The sequence below is a fragment of the Triturus cristatus genome, chromosome 6, assembly GCF_964204655.1.
Source record: "Triturus cristatus chromosome 6, aTriCri1.1, whole genome shotgun sequence".
Classification (NCBI taxonomy): Eukaryota; Metazoa; Chordata; class Amphibia; order Caudata; family Salamandridae; genus Triturus; species Triturus cristatus.
This window is the reverse complement of record NC_140589.1, coordinates 885,986,157-886,007,581: the sequence shown is the minus strand read 5'-3', so window position 1 is coordinate 886,007,581 and position 21,425 is coordinate 885,986,157. Positions and strand designations below refer to the sequence as shown.

General features: G+C 45.4%; 1 protein-coding gene across 1 annotated transcript in view; it reads left to right on the top strand.

Moving 5' to 3' along the window:
• MTFR2 (mitochondrial fission regulator 2) overlaps positions 1-21,425 on the top strand; it is a 131,333-nt gene that overhangs the window by 4,858 nt on the left and 105,050 nt on the right. The window contains exon 2 of the mRNA XM_085611500.1: positions 1,472-1,619. Within this exon, the coding sequence (XP_085467626.1) occupies positions 1,557-1,619 (63 nt within the window). The 5' untranslated portion in view covers positions 1,472-1,556. The remainder of the gene's footprint in view (positions 1-1,471; positions 1,620-21,425) is intronic.

Sequence of the window (21,425 nt, the reverse complement as noted above, 5' to 3'; positions counted from 1 at the left end):
TTTATTTTTGTGGCATATGCTTTCAATAAAACAAAGCATTTTTCGTTGCCCTAACGTGCCCACATTTCCACCTGCACCCGTCTCGGTTTATGCTCCACCCTCCCAACTGAGGGAAGGATAAAAAGTATGAAGTGGCCAGTGCTGGCAGCTTCATAGCGGTTTTTCTAACCGTTCCGTTATCCCCCCCTGCCCCTCAGTTAGCCACCCTCACCAGATTGTCAAAGCCAATAGCTCTCCTATAAGTGAGATCTATTCGCATTGCCAATTCTCGTTTAATTTTGATATACATATATTAATTCAGCCATGTAAATGCTGTTAATTTGGAAGGCTAGGCTGCACACAGTAGAGCTACTTACGAGTATCTGGAGAGCTAAACTAATCGTTGGACAAACCCGATTTAAAAGCTATAGGTATGCTAATGGTCACTGGAGAATGCCAACATTTTAGCATTGATAAATTGTCTTGTGTAGTGAGTGGGTCTGCCTCTAAATAGTAACCTTATACTGGGCTTCTGCCTGTGTCTTGATCCTGGCATAACCTGTCCCGAAAACTGACTACAGGGAACTTTCCTTTGGAAATGCATGACTTCTATTGCCTGTTGGGAGTGTGTGTCCCTATTTCTTAACTATCATTTTCAGTGAGCTTAACTGATACTGTAAAATGTGTTGTGGTTAACACAAGGCATTATCTAAAAAAAAGAAACTTGGATTACTAACGTTTATTTGAATAACCTTTATTGGAGCAAACAGTAACACAGTGTACAAACTCCAAAACAGGGCTTCGTTTAGTCCATTGAAATAAATAGTACAGCAACAACACTATAGTCTCAGTTATCATTATCAGACTACACAGAATCTATAACATTTAACTTCCATGTATGGGCCTAGAAAATGTATCCCAAATCCGCACACCACAGGGGGTACTGAGGGCGGAAGAAAGGAGAACGGGGAACACACCAAACGCAAGACATCCTAGAATGCCTTCATTTTCATTTCTCACTATAGTCGTCCTGATCATTACATACCCTTGACATCCAACCATTGCAACTAAGGACCAGGATCAGACACATGATATTTACACATACAGTCTGAATAACTTCAAATATATTTTGCTGTTCTGTTAAGCTGAATGTGTGTCCCAAACTCTCCCTCTGAAAATTAAGAAAGAAAATGTTTCACTGTTTGTGTATTGTGTTGTAAGTCTAGATGATAAAGGCTCACTCTCCATTGAGAGCTTAACTGTTGGTTTTCTATATGCACGTTACTATCTATCTGCAATTTATGTTTTCTATTGCTTAATAATTAGTGTGACCGAAATAAAAAAAAATTCTGAACAATTATTGATGAGTTATTGGAGAGGGTTTTTTTCGGTATGGTAAAATGTTGTTGATGAATTTGATTGGTTTCTGTTTAAGATGTGAAGATTATGAAGATTATCTCTTAAACTGATCCATGTTTCTTTGACATTGCAGTTTATGTGAAGGGGTCCCACCTCCTTCGGAAACCAAAGTCAAAGGATTGCCGATCTGTATGTCGCAGTTAAACTTTGTGCAGTAAATGTCTCTCTTGATCAGCCTGATTCGGCAGCTCTTTGAGTACTTTGGTATACCGACTGACCGGGTAAGGACAAGTGGCATTGATCTAGAATCCTCCTGGGCTTATTTTCATTTTACTGAAGTCTACCATGCATTCCTTGCTTACCTATTAGATAGAACACTGTGTCAGAATGGCTGTAATTAAACAATGAATGCTTTGTCTACTCTATTTGTAGAACTTTAGTAGCCTCCCTAATCTGAAGTAGTGAAACAATAATCTCACCTCAAACCCAAGGTTCCAATATTGTGCTGATACAGAAATTTCCAGCCCCAACTGTCTCATTTGTTTCCTTTCCTAGATGTTGGGCATGCCGTATTTTAGTGGCGGGAAGGTCAGTGTTTTTGTTACTCTTGATTTGTAATATTGTGTCCCTCTTCAATTCTATGACTGATTTAATCCATAAATCAGTTATGCCCACTGTATAGACCGATTTGGATCCTAATAGATAGGCTGCTATTTATCTTTTAATCCAGCAAGACTTGTCTGGACCTATTTTCCCTCCCTTTTATTGGTTCATGAAGACACTAAGCACAGTCATGTCGACCTTCAGCAGTTCAGATAATGTGGCAGATTTATGAAACAATTTAAAAACAAAAACTAAGTAATATCTGATTTCAGACTGACTCCTCAGCTAATTGGCCAAGAAAAGGTGGGCTCTGCATACCCTTAAAGTAGTTTACGCAGTTTTTCACCAATACACTGCAATCACAAATGTAAACAATTTCATGCTTTTATGTTCACAAGACTGGTGGAAAAAGTGATTGAACGAGAAGGGAGTATTTTGATTGGTATAGTGCACACTACAAATTAATTTTGATACGACCAAGCAGGATAAACCCTAGACCCAAAGACCTAACGGCAGCCGTAAAGAGAATCGGTTAAAAAATACCAATATTTAGTCTGAGTGGTACATTCTAACAATATAGGAAGAATACTCATTAAAAGAGTAGCTGCAGTTGGCAGCATTACTGGAAATAATCCAAGGAGAGACAACTATATTCAATAATTAATACATTCGCTTGGACCATGTATTGTAAACCAATCACTTTAAAAAAAAAAAAAAAATGAACCTGGGCTTCAAATCATCTGTGGAATTAACCATAGTAGATGTAGTTTAGAACTTGGGATGTTCGGACATTGGCTTAATTTTTTGCTAAAAGTATTAAACAGCGTTGAAGTCTGACCTGTTTGGAGTCTCCTAATAATTTGGCCTAGGAGCTAACTTTGTGAGTGGGATTCCCCCTCTTTAGACGTTTCCAATAGTGTTTGTCTCTGCTACTTCCATCAAATTCGAATCTTTCCCCCTTAGGAGCGGCACCAGTCTGCGTTGCCATTTGTCAGTTATTTTTTTTGCCATTGCACACAAGCATCACTTTTGAGAGCTGTTTCCTGATTTGGTGCCATAATTGAGTCTACGTGCTTGCCGTGAGGGGAACGGCCACTGTTGGGGGTCCCTACTTCATCTTGCACAGCGCTTTTTCTCGCTGCCGTGAGGGGAACGGCTACTAGAAACTACATATCCCAGCATCCTCAGCCCCCGGCGCTTGCAAGCAACGTCATCAGGCTGCGCCAGGGGGGAACTTAAGGCCCACTGTAGCCCGCAGCGCGGGACGCTGTTTCCTGATTTGGTGCCATACTTGAGTCTACGTGCTTGCCGTGAGGGGAACGGCCACTGTTGGGGGTCCCTACTTCATCTTGCACAGCGCTTTTTCTCGCTGCCGTGAGGGGAACGGCTACTAGAAACTACATACTCCAGCATCCTCAGCCCCCGGCGCTTGCAAGCAACGTCATCAGGCTGCGCCAGGGGGGAACTTAAGGCCCGCTGTAGCCCCGCAGCGCGGGACGCGCCCGGACGAAGCCCGGGCCAAGGGCGGGCCGGTCCTTGCCCGTCAAAGGCCGAAGGAGGCCGGGCTGGGCCACCCCCTTGTAATTTTGTTTATTCTGTGCTGTGGAATTGTTGTACCCACAAAGGTCACATTTTGTTTATTTGGGGTGTAAGCATCAGACTTGGTGTAGGTGGGTTTTGTTAAACTTAATTCCAGTACTGAGTAATAAGGGGAAATGTCAAAGCCTGCTTCTTCTCGCCGTATTACCAGGCTGCTACAGCACAACCTCTCCCAAGCCTTACTGCTATTGATAAGATGCTACAGAAGACAATTGGGGTTGTAGCATCTGCAATAGAAAATACGGAAAGGCGATTGTCTATCACACCGGCTGCTCCTCCCCTACAGTCGCTTGGGGATTTCTCTGCTGGCACTGTTAACCTCCCTGATCTTAGTTCTTCTCTCATGTGCTCCTTTGCAGAGTTGCCCTGCGCTCAAATTGCACAAGATGCTATTGACCTCCTTGAGGTCTCCAATCCACCCTCACTTCCCCTAGTTGGAAATGTATCCAAACCGTGCTTGAGAAGGAAGAAAGGTAAAAATAAAAATAAAAAAGCAGGCTAAAGTACCCTTATCCTCAGCGGATGTTGTACAGGCTGCCGTTAGTCCCTCTCCGAACAATTTGGGAACCCCTGTCTGGGTCTCACACCTTCTATCTGATTTTGAATCACACATTGAAAAGATCATTGGTTCATATCTCAAGCCATTAACATCTAGGCTTGACAGATTGATCTCTACGATTAATAATACAGGTCTAGGAAAACCCCAATTGCCCGGTTTTCCGGGAAGCTCTGGTATTGACAAATCTATCCTCATGCCTGACCCCATAATTCCATTAGCTGGCAAAAATATTACAGCCGTACCGGTTCCTGTAAATCCTTCACTCAATCCCGTCTCACTTTCATCTAGGGCAGGCATAGTAGATGTGGGAAAATCCCCAGCCCCGAGGAGATCTATTGAAAATAGATCAGACTCACTGCACCGTCATCCTCGACCTAGTGGAAGTAGAAGAAATAGCCTGGAGGCGGGGACTTCACCAGCTTTGCCCACTCTCGACCTTCCGACTGAATCTCTACCATATGTCGTGGTCCTTGCGGGGGTTCCCTCCTTAAGCCAGGGGAAGAGTGAGGATTACTTCGAACTAAAAAACAAATGTGTACAATGGCTTAATGAGAACAGACCTCTCCCTCCCAATATTTCTGGTGAAATATTGGGTGTAAGAAGGGTAGATTGGATTGGGTCTGGGCCTAAAACCATAATGGGAAACTGTATAGTAATCAACTTTAGGAGCACCAGGGCGGTAGAATTTATCTGCAGTAGGCCGCTTCCTTGGTCAAACACCCAAATATTCCCCTTGCACCTATCCTATTTCTATCCTACTCCCCACCGGAGATCTGGACTGGATTCAGTTAACCGACAGGAGGGGAGTCAGAATATTCTGCCATTTAAAATCCACCAGGGTATTACACACCGGGAGGTTCACCATCCATACTCCCCTTTACTTTCTCACTTCCCACTAAGAAACAGGTATAGAGATGGCGGACGGACAGGACGTCTGAGCTCCCGGCTCCGCAGCCCGTCTGCTGTTTACATGACATCCTGATCTTTAATCCTGCCTACGGCGCGAGCAAATGTAACCACGAATGCGCTGATACTTTCCGCATTCCTCCGATGTCCCCGCCGGCTTTTTTGGTCGAGGATTCATAGAGTTTGCCGACTTCGGACATTGCCCACGCACCCTGGCCCGACCACCGTCACCGGACACCGCTTATCACGTACGGTGAGACGACCTGGGGCTGGACCTGCGCCTGGGGAAATGTGACCGGATGGGGAGTGGGCGGCTTGGCGGAGCCTTCTTCGCGACGGAGAGAATTCCTGTATGATTGGGTCCGGGCTGGCGAACCTTCCTTTGTCCTGCTACCAGCGGTCAGAGCGGTATCCGTTTTAGAGCGCCCACCACCCGCATTGCAATACAGCCGAGGGCTCTCCCATCGTGTGAGCCCCGTGTAGCGAGCAGTAACTCTTCTTGCCTTAACTACTATTCCTCCGTCCTATGGAGTCGCCCTCACCCCTCCGATGTGGGCTAACTGCAAAAATGGTGGCGGTGCCGGTCTACCTCGCCGGAAAGACGGAAGCCTCCATATCCCTGACGCAAGCTTCCCTGCCTACTGTCGAGCTGGAGGGTGTCCCGGTGGCGCCTTTACATACTGTCGACATGCGGAAGCGAGGAGCAGATCTGACCTATGGTGATATCCTTCTAGCCCTGGAAGACTTGAGGGCGACATGGTGCCAAACCACTCGAGAACTGGAGCGGAAGATCGATGCTGCTATGCCATCTAGGGAACTACTGCGGTTGTCTGACCCCCCAATGCCTCTCATTCCCTTCGAGGCGGATACAATGTGGCGACAGGGGGATACTGTGGAACGTCCTCTCCCTGGCTACAGTGTCGAGTGCTCTTTTAATGACAAAGATGCAGATACAAAGCTCCCTTCCACTTTACAAGCTGAGACTCTGCCTCTGCAAGTGTTGCCACGGCTTCCTCAACATCGCCGGAGTGTGTGCCGTTCTGTGGGGAAAACTGTGTTGGTCACTATCGCTGTGGTGATGGTTTATGATTGGGAACTCTCGCTTCCTCTCCCTCTGCGTCTTCTATGCCGGGAGCGGCCATCTTGCTCCTTTGTTCTGCCTGAGGTGCACTTCCAGCGGTGGCCATGCTTGGTGGGGTCTCAGCGTTCTGGCCAGGGCTGATGTTGTCTCCCTTGATGATCCTGCCTGACCGCCTGGCATGACCCGGACTAGAATATTTGTCTATGTATTTGCTGTGCCGCATGTGTGTAATTTGCTATTGTTGATTGCGGGGGTGGATCTGTGGGGCCACTTAGGATCGGGCCAGGGCTGGGCGATTCCCTTTAGTTTGCTGTACGTCTTGGCGGGCGGGGACTAGGACGGGACTGCTAATTATCTGATTTATTCGCACATTTGGAATGGAGTCTCCCCACCTGCTGCTTTGCTTGCTACTTCAGTTGTGCTGATGATATTCAGGGTGGGGGATGCTTATGGGGCTGTGGTGACCGGGAGTATGTAAAATTTCCTCCTCCTGCCTTCTCTGGGAGTCGGAGACTGGGATGTTCTTTCCCACTCTCCAGACTCTCTTTCCTACTTGGGGTTCATTTGGGGCGACAGGCATGCCTATTGGGGGGGGGGTGGGCCGTGGCCTTCCGCTGGTATGCAGGGTGGGGGGATGGGATGTGTTCTATGTCTTTTCTTCGTCTCTATGGCCCTCTTTCTCTTTCTTTCTTTCTTTCTCTCTTCTTCTTCGGTTTCTTTCTCTTTTATGTTTCTTTGTTTCTTCGGGGTCGGGGTTCAGTGTTAGTAGGGAGTTTATTGTGTTCTATCATTCTGTGGTATAGTGTTTGCTCTTAGTTCCCGGATGGTGGCCACCTGTTTTCTTACAAATGCTTTCCTATATAACGCCTCCTTCTGGGAGCTCCGTGAACGGTGATGTCTCTCCTGGTCAATGTCAGCTTCGACTCTTTTCGTAGTTCACTACATTGTACTCGACAAAATCATAAAATTAAAACCTTTTCTTATCCTGACATTATTGTTCTATGTTCTACAATGTCGTAGCGGCCGGCCCCGAGGGGTTGTAGGCAGACGCTGTGTATTGTGCATTTACCGAAATAAAGGTTTTTAAAAAAAAAAAAAAAAAAGAAACAGGTATAGTGGGTTAGAGCAGGTCGAATGACGCCCTGTGTGGCAGAGCACTCAACCCCAATCAGATAGTGCACGGAGTAGGTTAATAGGGCAATCGGCGGGTTTTGGAGGCAGTGACACCATTCAGAAGCAAGCAAGGAATAGCTTAGAAAGCCTAGAGCTAAACTCTTGCAGGAGGGAAGGGAGTACGGGAGTTACAACAGTTGTCCCGGTATTGACCCAGAAGGTGGTACAACTGCTCTCTTGGAACATTGCTGGGTTACAAAAAAAGGTGATCTTACCAGAGTGGAATCTCTTCATTGAGAAATTTGACATCTGCATGTTCCAAGAGACATGGAGCATGCTTCCTGTATATAAATCTGGGTATTCAACCTTTTATACCCCCGCAATAAGTTCAGGGAAGGGTAGACCAGCAGGGGGACTCCTGTCTGGATCAAGATCGAACTAAATTGGGACATTACTGTCCATAAATCAGGGTCCGAGGATATTTTACATCTTTCAATCCAAGGGCAAGATATGAATTGCAAGATAGATCTATATAATGTCTATGCAAGAGGGTCTCCAGGGGATCAAATGTCTAGTACAATAGCAGCCCTTGAGTTAGAAATAGCTGGCAGCTCCCCGTTTACTAAAACCATCGTAGGAGGTGACTTTAACTGCACCTTCGAATCTTTATCCAGAGATGACTCCCTGGGAATCGAGGAGGAAGATTCTAGATGGTCTATTCCGGCCTTGACATTAGCACCAATCAGAAAATGGTCTCCGAGGGCAATTCAGATAAATGCCCTGACCTTGCAACACAATCTGAGAGCATTAAATGGTAGAACAAGCTCAGATCCAGACGGGGCAAATACATTTAATAGGCTTAATGGCCCGTCAAGAATAGATTATATTTTACTTGACGTTAATCTCTGGAGAGAACTAATCGACATGGAGGTAATACCATCCCAGGGCAGTGATCATAACACCCTCTGCACAGAGTTAAGGTGGGGATTAAAAATGGAAAATAGAAATAAAATCCCACTAATGCAAACTAAAGAGGTTGTCCCGTTCAATTCTAATCGCCGGCTGAAATGGGAGAGGGTTTCATCCCAGGAAGGGACCTTAGACAAGATTAGTGAGCACTTAGTAGAGATGACTGCAGACCTAGAGCAACTTGTAGCCGCAAATGAAAATGTACAAGGCCTTTCATTCCCCCTAGTTTATAAAAACGTGATAGAGAAAGTGGCCCAATATTTTATTACACAGGGAGGTAGTTCTAGACAGAAACCTACTCGGGTAAAAACAAGTAATCCCTGGTATACGGCTCAATGTAGGGGCAAAAGGAAGGCGTTAACTGCAGCTTTGCTTAAAAAGAATCCTTCACTAGTTAGAGCGGCTAGGAGGGATTATGCCAGGCCACTAGTAATAGCGAAACGGGATTGGGAAGAACAACACTGGCAGAACCTTAAAATTGCTTCCCTGAGTAAGAATTCCTACATATTCTGGGACTTAATTAATAAAGGCAGGAGAGGGAGATCGGAACTCTATACCCTAACCATATAACAGAACAATGGTTTACACATTTTTATGATCTGTACTGTGGCTTAGATGAGCCAAGCCCTCCATCCCTAACTATGGATACTGATTATAGAGTATCTATGGTCCCTGAGGATCCCTTCTCTATTAATGAGGTTAATTTGGCTATTAAACATCTAATCCCGGGAAAGGCGGCAGGTCCTGATGGGATACCTGGGGATCTCCTCCTAAATGACCCAGTAACTTGGGCTAAACTGATCCCCCCAATAATGAACCTGATTTTAAGAGGCCACTCAGTCCCGGACTCTTGGAAGGGAGCTGAGGTGGTAACAGTGTTTAAAAAGGGGGCGAGGGATGACCCTGCCAACTACAGACCGATCAGTCTGATAGATGTGGTCCAGAAGGTGGTTGGCAGGGTCATTATATCCAGGGTGGGGTCGTGGATAGAAGGAAAAAATATCCTCTCCCACTCCAAGCGGGTTTTAGGCAGAAGGTGGGTACGGTGGATCAGATCTTCCGATTTTTCGCTATTTACTGGAAGGTCGTGACCATTGGGAAGGGCAGCTTGTACTTGGCGTTCATAGATCTTAAATCCGCTTTTGATCTGGTCCCACGTGATAGACTATGGGATGTTTTACAAAAAATGGGCTTTCCTATCACCCTCCTGGAATTAATTAAGAAATTGCACGAGGGGAATTATGCAAGGATTAGATGGGGTACTCAGGGCCAGTTGACAGAGAGAGTGGCCGTGGGGAGAGGAGTCCGCCAGGGATGTGTAATGGCGCCGACTCTTTTCTCCCTTTTTGTGAACGGAGTGGTGGACCACTTGAGGGAGGATCCAGCAGACGCACCGTCCCTGGCGGGGGAAAAAACACCTACCCTGCTCTTTGCGGATGACACCCTCCTGATCTCGAAAACTCCGACTGGCCTACAAAAACTGTTGGACCGCTTTAGCTCGTTTTGTGCGGATAGAGGTCTCACTATCAACACTGCTAAACCAAAGCTTATGGCCTTCTCGCCAGCAAAGAGATTTAAGAATAACATCTCCCTTAATGGTACCCTATTGGAGTTGGTAGATTCATTTGACTATTTGGGTGTAAGGGTTAATAGCCGGATGAATTGGAAGGATCATTTGGCCAAAATGCTCTTAAATCATAAACGAGTATCTGGAGCAATTCTGCGGGAGCAGCGAGAGTCCACGAGTAAACCCGTTGCCTTTTAATATACGAAGGTCAAGCACTGCCCTCGGCACTCTATGGATCTGAGCTGTGGGGTTTTGAGGACACAACCAATCTGGTGAGCTCAGAAAATAAGTTTCTGAGAGAATTGGTGTCACTCCCCTCCTCCACCCCGGTAAAACCATTACATCTAGACATGGGTAGGCGTCTATTAAAAGATATAGTCTGCCTGCGCCCGTTACTCTTTTGGGTTCGTCTTAGGAGATCGCCAGAACTCTCAAAATATGCGGCTGTCTTGGATGAACTAATTTCACTTAATTCGGGTAATAAGATTAAGTGGCTGAGTAAACTTAAACAGCTGGTTTCAAACTTAGGGTTGATTGAAATATGGGCTAGCCAATTACCACCCTCCAAGGAAGGCAAAGGGGGCACCCTTACAGAGCGGTTTTTAGAGTTTAAACCCGAAAGGAAACTTGAACCGTTCCTTGATTTCATACAAAAACCCTTGGATAGATCACTCTATCTAAAACTAAGGTTCGGGACCCTCCCGGTGAATGAATTTACTGCTGGGTGCAATAATTCAAACTCTATAGTAAAATCTTGCCCTGGATGTGCAGCACCCAAGGAATCGGTGGCTCATTTTCTTTTTGCTTGTCCTACTTACAGGGGTGCAAGAATGTTATGGCTTAAACCAATATGTAGGGAGCGGGGTCTAAGGTGTCACAAGATGGCCTTGCGGGTTTTTATTACTGATACGTCTTCCCTAGTCATGGTTTGTGGGGTAGCCAAATTTCTGGGCAGTGCTTGGTAGACCCGCATGCGCAGGATAAAACAAGCCCCCCAATGATGATTATATGAAATATGATATGATGTTCTTTACGTGGTTATGAATTTAGTTTTAATATAAATCTTGTTTTAATGAATTTTGTAAATTTTATGTACCTTGCACGCATGACTGGATTGGCGTTGTTTTATCTGTATAGCATGTTACTTTTATGATGAAATTTTTTATCGAATAAAGTTACTTACTACTACTACTATTATACTCTGTAATGGCTGACTCTAGACCTGGGTTATCCCCTCTTGTGACTTGTGTTGTAAACTTATACTAACAGTACCCTCTTCATGCTACATCTTCTCCAAACACAATGAAGCTCAAATGTTTGTGTTTCCATTCCTCGGTTACTTCACTACTCTAGCGTTTCCAAAGACTAATCGACTACCCTGCATAAAAATACATATTTCTTTCTCTGGAAGTACATTTCAGTCCCCCCATGGCACCCCTATTTTGAGCAGCATCCAGCGTTGGTTCTTTTGCAGGGCACTCTGACAGGACACTGCTCTGAAATTCATTATCAATTTGAGAAAGGTCAGTACATTTGGACCAGCTGTGCCCTGCCAGTGCTCCTCAATATAAGCTGTTGTTGTGCTTAATGATCAAATTCTTTCAAACCACGTTGTTATGATTTGTGCATTTACATTTTTGCTGTCTGATCTGCCTGGTACCACTACCGTTCTAAGTGGAGATCGCCATTCTCCTGCTCTTCATAGGCCCACATACATTACATATTGTTTAGTTTACATTTCTCTTGAATTGATCTCGACAGCATTCTGTTGTTCTCACCTTAGCTTTGCCAAACTGTGTTTTATCGGACATCTGGCCATTGTCCGCCTGGTTGAGAACCATCTGCCGTCAAATCCTTTCCCCAGAAGGGACATGTGGGTTGGCTTTGTGTGCATCTGCTGTTGCACAACGCTGTGGCAGTTGTTTTGCTTCTAGAGTGTGCAAAATTTGACATCTAACAATATTTAATTAGTGGGGAGAAAAGCGACCTGTTTTCTTGCCATTAGACCACGCTGCTCGAGCTCCTGTCAGACGGTCTCAAAATTATCTGTAAATAATAGACAACAAAAACTGTGTTGAGCAAACTTTGATGTTTCTTGTTACAATTAGATGCTCGAAGATGACTATCAAATCATCATGTGAACACCTTACTTTAAATACAGGTGTGACAACCTAGGGTCTTTTTAAAACCACTCTGTTATAGCTTTACAGCTCTTTCTTCTCATGGCCCTCACTACCTTCGGGCAATTGTAAATTTATATTTGCCCACCAGAAAGCTGAGATTAGCAGCAGCCAAACTTGCCACTGCCCCAAAATTCAAATGGGTTAGAGTGGGAGGTAGTTCCTTTGCCTATTTGGCTCCTAAAGCATGGAATGTGCTACCTATGGAAATTCTGTAGGTGTCTTCCGAACTTCAGTTCAGAAAGAAACAAAGGTTCTTCTGTTAGAGTAAGCACCCCTTTAAAGTGGTTGATCTAGTGCATATTGTCTCAACTTCTGAGTGCCGAGACACTCCGTTCTGGAGTAGCCATGAGCTTTACAAATTGTAATATTATTAATATTATTATTAATATTATTGCGACCATTCATTCATTATGCCCCCATAATACCGCCACATGGTGAAAATTGACCCTAACGTTGGTGGCCCGCTGAAGCAATTTATTACTCCATGGGATTTTGAACCTGTGGTTGGACAGTCCCAGGCCTTAGTCTGTTCAAGATCTAATCAATAAAGCTCAATCTGAGGTACACCCGACCTGCACGCACAATCCACCCGCACATTTGCTCTGAGCTTTAAATGCTGCGTGGAGCCCGAGGTCCCCAATATGATGCCACAGTACTACTCTGATCACTTCTTAAACACCAGCTAAATCTAGACTGGAAAAACCAGACCATCAAACCCACTGCAACTCAATACACAATGGTAACAAGCCTTCAAACAGTGGAGAGGGATAAAGGATTCGCGTGAATCAACCTATTGTGTATTGCGTCCTTTCTGCTGGTTGGTGCCCAATAAGCAATAATTTCACTATTCTGGATAGAAACTTGAAAAATAACTTGCGCTGTCCCCTGGGGTTTATTTCTCTTCCTGCGGATCTTGAATGTGCCCATGTAACCCCAGGCTAACATTGATCACTAGGACATGCTTTTCTTAATGTTTCAGGGCAATTCAGATTATGTCCTTGTTTAGCCAAGGTTCTGAAAACGACCCTTATACCATATCAGCTTGCAAAGACACAAAGGCATACCCTGTTGATTCATTGGTTATCATTCCCCTAGGAGTCAACACCGTGGCCTGTGCCATTTCTAGCACTGAATCGTTCTAAGATTGAGTTTACAGCACAAGATTTGAATAGACAGTTATAAAAACGTGTTTATAGGCCTATTGCATGTATGGATACTCATCCAAAAGAGAGTAGCAAGTCGACAGCTCTGGTTAGCTGTGTATATTTTCCTGACCAATGGAGGAGCAAGGCTAGAAAGATAGTTGCTACAAATGATGTGGGACCCTCCAGAAATCCCCAGCTACGCTGCTCGAAAGAAGAGTTGTTCAAGAATTGGGAGCTTATAGGTGTGGCAGGAAAGCTTAAAATCAATGCAAGCTTCTAGCAGCAACCAATGGAGAGATCTGAGGATAGTTGTAATATGCTCACAGTTCCTAGCACTGACAATACGCCTGGGATAGACAAAAACAACTGTGAGCCGCATGACCACATTGATATGAGACAACATGGGGGATCCTACTGCAAACTTTGGACAGCCAGTACCACAAGAAGCCGATGGTCAGTTGGAGACCTGCGCTGGGTTCAAACCAGGTGCACCTCTAATGCGGCTGAAATGCAGTCATGAAACCTGGGAGTTCCGTGATGGGGAAGACCATATTGACACCCCTAAGGTGTGTGTGGCGGGGGTTCTTTGGGTGGGGCTTGTGGTGGAATTACATACCTTTAAAAAAAAATTAAAAAAATCATAGTCCCCCTGCACAGGGGAACTGTGACGGTCTCTCTCAGGCTGGCGGTCAACTGTAGAAATTCTGGGAGAGACAAAAAGCAGGTGGTTTCCCCCCATACATTTTTAACTCTCGGGTTACACTGCAATTGAAGGTTTGACTTGGGCTACTACCCTTGTTAGCTTTATTTTTACAGAAAGTCATCTGTGACAGCTAAAGAAGTGAGCCACCACAAGATGCAAACCTAAGGCTAATTTAAGGGTGCACTGTTGGTGGGCTCTGGGTCTGTCTGTACCCGGCCATAATACTTCTCATTTGCTGGACACCTAGTGTTCGTTCCTGAACGACCTGACATCTGCTTCACAACCATGGCGGCCCCATAACCAGAAAGTACCCTCTGTGTGGGAGATGTGCTCTAGGTCTGGACGGTCCAGCAGGGACAGGCTCATCCATGGCATACTTAAGAAGGAAGGGAGTATACTTAAGAAGGACTCAGTCCCCGGAGACTTTCTTTCAAGGCCTGAGAAAGGAACTCTCCTCCCTTAAAACAGGCCTTAGGAAATATCTCGTGACATCAGGAAAGCGGTAAAAGATTTGGAGCAGCAAATATTTTCCATGGAGGACAACACAGAGGAGAGATCAGTGGAACAGGGTGGTCTTCTTAGAGGATCCATATGTCTTTCTATATGAACATTTTGAAGACTTGGAGAACGGCTTGAGGCAGACAGATGTGATGCTGCGGGGTTGCTTGAAGAACTACAGGAAACCACATTGATAACTACATTCAGATACTTCCCTGGTCTCTTCTGCAAATGGGAGACTCATAACCCATGGAACTAGATCGAACACCGGTGGAAGGCGACTGTGCCCAATTGGGTGCCATGTATGGCTGTGGGCGGTAAAAGATTAGGAATTAGCAATGGGGTAACCTTGCCCACACTACATTGATTGTTCCTATCAGCATCATGGGTCTCACTGTAAGGAATCCAGAGATTGCGTGCAAACTTGCTCCACCGCTCACTGGGATGGAGGGTCAATGTCACTGTCTGAGTTATTGCAAGGATTCTATTTTGATTTAATCTCGTTAAAATGCCATAAGCTAACATGTACCTGATTACTTCGATGCCACCGTTTGACATGAGACAAGTAGAAAAAATGGAAACTGCAAATCCTCTCAATGAGAAAATGCTTAATCTATTTTCGTCCCATAAGGTAGAAAACAAAATAACTTTTTTTCGTAAACCTATTGCACTCTTGGTCAGAGTTTTAAGTGGGATAAAAAAACTGTTGGTGGGGGGGTCTCTCATAGAGGCGTGGCCTATTCAATTAAGGGCGTGACTTAAAACACTTAAGTTAAAATCTGCATTTAGTATGGTGTGGTATTTTGCTGCTTCTTTCCATTCATCCAGACAGATGGAACACAACAAGTAACATTACAACAAGTCAGGCCTATTGGTTTGGTAACAACGTTGTATACCATTTTGCAAATGTTTCTGTTCTTGTACGCGAGGTTGTGGCGTAAGGCTAGAGTTGGCGACTTTCGTGCTGAGAAAGCAGGTTGTAGTCTGAAGTCAGCTCAACATACTGTGATTCAAGTAATGAATATGTCCTTGTGTGATGTAACTGGTGCCCATGTAAAGCCTGCACTGTATAAAACTGAAAAACGAGTGTCTTTGAAGTTACATCAAAAGCAGTGACGATGGTACTATTGCAGAGTTCATTTTTTTTTCTCTTTCACTCTAACGGTAAAAATGGAGAGCCCGATAGGGACTCGTCTCGGCATCTGCCTTTAAGAACTGCCGGTGCTCAGTGTAGGAAGGTGGAATCTGACTGCATGGTTACCCCCACTTTTTGCCTGGTGTTTTGCCGGTTTTCGACTTAGTTTGACTGGGATCCTGCTAATCAGGACCCCAGTCTATCTGCTTGATCCCTAAAACTGATTGCATGTACTTTAGGTACACCACAGATTTGATTCTGGGGTACCCTAATAAGTCCCTAGTATATGGTATACTATATACCCAGGGCATAGGTACACCAGAGACCTCTCAGGGGCTGCAGCATGTATTATGCCACCCCTGGGAGACCATTTAAAATGACACAACAGGTCTGCTACAGCAGCCTGTGTAAGGGGGTGTATGCACCCCTTACTTAGATATAGGTTCCCTACATCTACCCATATCACTGCACATATAAACCTATCAGTCACCCCTATGGCAAGCCTTATCAATCCTGAAGGCAGGGTGCTGGGTTTTATGTGAGAGGGTGCCCATGCATGAGCAGAGCCCCTCTGCAGCCATCGGAACCTTTATTCCGGGGTTGTTTGTGATGCAGCCAAACCATATACTCTTAAGTGCATTATAACCTCGTGGTAAATGCTAACTTTGGAATGGCGGCATGGAAACATGTTGTGTTCGGTGCCAAACACCTTGGAATCATACCTCCCCGCTAGTAACTGGCAGAGGAGGTATGATTCCACTCTGCTAGAGGGAGAAATATGACTTCACCGGTACACCCGGTACCAGATTCACAGACCCCGATATCACAAAATGGATGCTGCCAGCCACAGACACGAGTCTGCCCTCCTGCTACTGGTCGAAACTCCGGCAGGGGGGGCCTGGACAATAGGTTTCCTGTCACAGGGAGGTGTGACCACCTCTCAGACAGGCCTTAGTGTATTGGGGCTGGGTGGGTGCACTTGAAGAGTGCTTTGATGTCTGCTCGGGGGGCACATTTGGTGTCCCTGTGCATAGTCCAGCTCAAACCGGTTGCAGGGGCTACCCGCCCCTGCTCTGGCACGAAACTGGACAAAGGACATGGGTGTAGCCACCCCTCTGTCCTGACCCTACCATAGGTGGGTCCCCAGAGTTTGTCCCACCCCTTCCGTGGGTATAAAGTAGGAACCCCTGACTACAGGACTTTAGATTTACCTGGACAAAACTCTGCTACAGAATCCCAGAACTTCTACTATCTACACAACATTGGATGACCGAAGAATCTCCCTTGGAGTAAAGGAGTTACTCCCCTGCAAGGCAGGCACCAAAGACGCATCTGTCCGGTTTGCAACTACGCAGCTCCTGAAGGACTCCGAAGACTTTGCAACACAGGAGGTGGGTTTCCAAGCTTCCCCGAGGCTGATTCGTGCTCTCAGCAACTATGAGATCCAAAGCCCTTGTGGGGACCGTTCAACCCGAACCCCTGGACACCGTGCACATTTGCAGCAGCATATGCTTCTTGGCGATCCCTGAGGCTGTGCTTTGGGCTACTTGTAGTCTAGACCCCGAGCAGTGATTCCACCGAAGATTACTGGCCTACACTCCTCGAGTGACCCGTGGGCTGGTATTAAGTGATTCCTCTCGAGGTACCTTCGCGATCCCTTGTCTGCCAACTTGTGGGTCCCTAAGAAGGCTACTTTGACTTTCAACGAGCTTACCTGGTTGCTCCAGACGTGCCCTGACTCTCAATCACTTGGGGAGTCCACAGGACCTTGCTGGTCCACACCAAAGCCGTTTTACTCTCACCGCATGGGTTGTCTTTGCCAAGGCTTGTTGGTCTCCAATCCGGACAACATAATAACCCACTCCCCCCCCCCCCCACACACACACACACACTCTCCATTGACGACATCGAAGATTCCCAACACCATTTGGGACCTCTGCACCCGGCTTCCCTGGGTTAGGTAACACGAGTACTCTGGTGCTCACGTGGGTGCAGGCCTTAGAACCTTCTAAGTCTGAAAGTGTTTGCTCCAAGTCCTCTCCGAAGTGTCCTTAAACTCTAAAATTCCAACCGCGACTTTCCCATAGGATTGTACGGGGCTCGCGGCTGTGTTCTCACACTGCACGCATCCCCGTGGGTCCCCTGTGTCACTACCTTGGGTGGTTCCTTGGGGTCCCAGCAATTCTACATGCTCTAGGCACTGTGTCTAGTCAAGTCATGGTTCTTATACCACTTTCTTAATATATGGTTTGGTCTCCCTCTGGGGCCCATTGTATATTGTGCTGTCGTTTTAGAACTGTATTATTGTGTGCCTTGCTCTCTAATCTCATGAAGAGGTTAGTAGAGAGTGTTTAGAAATAAATACATATATTATATACATACACCCTGTGTGGTTCTCCTTTCATTTAGTTATTCAAGAGGTTATAATCTGGTAAATCAAGCTGCTTTACACTACTTCAAGACTTACCCTGAAGGCTGCTCTCCATAGCTACCACTAGGATAGCTTTCAATAAAGGTTGTCTTAAACCTAATCATCAATAAGGGTTGTTTGGACTGGTGCAAGGTGCCTACTATAATTAGTGGACATCATATGCCGGCCAACTTCTCACACTCTGCACCAACAGTACCCGGCCCACTTAAAGCCCTGCTCTTAATTGACCTTTTACACATAATATGGTATTTGCGAAACGTACTCTCACCCGCTAGTTTGTCTACAATGATAAACTTCTTAGATCAATGAGGCCTGTTATTCCTTTGCTGCACCAATCAATCAGGCATTTGTTAAGCGCGACTACTCGCCCGTAAGGGTCTCAAGGCGCTGGGGGGGGGGGGGGGGGGGGGGGGGGGTTAGCAGGCTCCAGTCCATCAGGGGGGGGGTCTGTTGAAGAGCCAGGTTTTGAGGTTTCTTGCGAAGATGGGGAGCGATGTCTGTCTGAGGTGGAGTGGCAGGACGTTCCAGGCTCTGGCTGCGAGGAAGGAGTGTTGCAGGGATTCTGCTCATGCACAGAACTATGCGTAGGAAACCAGGACCTCAGTGAATTGTGGTGTACCAGAAATTCACCTCAGAACCCCTTATCCGGCCAGCATCAGTGTCCCATTCGTTATCCGTATCATCACGGAGGTCCCAATGAATAGACAACCTAGAACAAGCGACTTAGGGTACTCTCAGGAATGGTGGGAATCAGAAATACCTGTTCATAATTATTCTCATATCAGTCCACAACAAGAGTAAACGAAGACACGGTAAAGTTTAAAGAGTTTATTTTATAAACCTCGTGTCCTAAGATGCAGTACTTTGGCTAACATAAGCAGACAAATGATTAATATCAAAACCATCAGCATTGTTACAATACCATAGAAAATAAAGGGAGAAATCATATTATAAATGACAGTGGGTACAACCACCTTCCCTTCACTAATAAGCTAATATTATTAGACTAATAAAAGGTCTCTAGGCTCGAATGGGGAACCCCATACCGTAAAGATCAGCTCAGTGGATTCACATCACTGGATCAGATGTGGTCTTCTCCTAGGAAACCTCTTCTTCAGAATGTGTGTAAAGCATGCAGCCTGCAATATTAAAAGCACTCAACTTTCAGGTATTTGCAGCTGCGTGCGTATTATGGCTAAACAGTGGGCCGATCAACCTGAACTCAAAAACATGCATTGTCCAGCGACTCAGACTGTTTCTTTTACACAGTGTACAGACCAAGGTCGCAGCTCACGGCTAGGGATGTGAACAACAGACAGTTCTCATGTGAAGAAAAAGGTGAGCAAGCAGTTTTCAACTAATAACATGCAACTGTAGTATCTTGTGCAAAAAGCAGCAGAAGCGGCAAGATGGCTTTCTAACATCTAACGCGGTTATGCTAACTTAGCAATGTGTCTATGTAAATTGCAACCCACACTACACCCCCGGTGATCGGACCACTAGCCAATAGGGACACAATCAGGAAACGCAGAGTTCAAGAGCGGACGAACGGAACTAAGTGTTTGAATGTCAAATCCCTATAAAGGTGCAGTGAAAGTACGAAGAGAAAAAAACCTACAAAAAGGGGGAAAAAGATCTAACGTTTATTATTAAAGGCAATGCTCATAATGCGGTATTTAATCGTAAAAAGGAAAAAACTTTAATTAGAAACTTCAAAAATAATAGTAATCTGTGCAACGGAAAGTCGGATGACCTCTCAGTTAATCCAGTAACGTATATGCACAGTAGGTAGCAACAGCTTCCATTAAAAAATCGTTGGAGCGTCCTCTAAAAGTTTCTGCCATCCAGTTTAATAATTCAAAAGAACATACATGTTCCTCGACAACCGGAGCCTCTAGTACCATCAGAGGACAACCGGCATGTTCTTCAAGATAACTTCTTGCCAGAAAGTCATATGCAGCCGTTCCGATGTCCCAATTCCCTAGGACTCCATGTGCCGCTCCACAGGCCATAATCCTGATGCCAGAACAGTCCAACTCATGAGCCACTAAGGGACTCATCAGTCGATCATAATGCGGGGCGGGAGACACCGAGTTTGACAAGCACAAATCCAGAGTCCATTGTAAGGGACAGTCTAGGCAATGAAAGACAGGTTGTACGCATGTAAAGTAGGAAAACCGGAAGGACAATCCATAGGCTATGCTTAAAGTCGCCAGTGGAAATGTACCATAATATTCAAGCATCCGGTCACGGAGATGCAGCAGCCGAGGCAGGCTGTCGTGTGACACAAATTGTGCAGCCATTGCGCAGAAGGCAGATCAACAACAGTACTCCTGCTACGAGGGCCAGAATCAATGGGAGACCGCCATAGACGCTGGAAAAAATAGAATGAAAAAAGGCCGGGATCACACTAAAATAGTTTGGAAGGAGGTCACGAGGCCGGAGCCCACAATTTTGAAAAAATGAGCCAAGCCACTTGTTGACGAGGCATTAAAGATAGTTTGAATCAGGGTCCCAAAATGAAGTGTGAGATCAGTATTCAAAAGCGCCTGCACCTCTGTGCGCGTATTTGCTACGTGAAGGACAAATGTTTCCCGGGAAGAAGTCAGCGCGACTTCTTTTTGAGACAATAGAGCCCTTATTCTGCTCATCTTATTGAACTCTGCTTTCAAGGTTGGTATGGAAGGCCAGATGGATACATCGAGCCGCCCATGCGGGGGTGGGAAAAGGACATTTTTACAGCAAACCACTCTCTGTGATACAGTCACTATGTAGGGAATTCCCACTAGCATCCCACAGCAAGCTTCATTATTTAAAAGCAAATAACTACCGTTAGCAAGCAGCATAAATGATGGTGTAATTGCTGGCACTGGAATCCCTTTCAGGACGCAAGCTAAGTTAGGGGCATGCACATTGCATGCGCCATGCAATTGAATGTGCCTACATACTACTGCATGATCAGGCGTGGAGGTGCATTCCTCGCCTTTCAAGTATACTTCTTTACCATCTCTCGTACATCTGTATGTAAAGGGGAGTGACCAAACTTCATGCAGGAAGGCAGTACCTAATTGCTCATATCTGCCTAGTGCATAAGGTTTCATGCAAGAGCTGAATTTAAACAGGGGAAAAGGTAAAGTGATCAACCCGTGTATAAGCCACACGGCTGAATTTAATTCGGCCACAGAGAAAGGTATAGGTTCTAACTTTTCAATATGTAGTAATGCAAATGATGCATCTTTCATGGACATGAATTGTTGTTTTGCAGTCAGATTAAAGGGAAGAAACAAAGATGACGTGTTCATATAGTCCCATGGGACTTTCCCTTGCTTTAACGTTTGCAACGTCCATGCAAACTGCATTACAGAACGCAATTGATTTTGACCATGATACAACACAGACATATCTTGTACAATATCCACAACAGATGAAACTATATTGTCTAACGTATAAATTCTGGAAGAAAGGGTGTTAATGCTATTATCTATAACGGCTAATACTTTTTCCATATTCGCTTGATCAATAGCCCTCAAGCAGGAAGCAGCTTCAATTTGTGACAACTTCCAAATTTCGTTATAAACAGCATACACCCATCTTT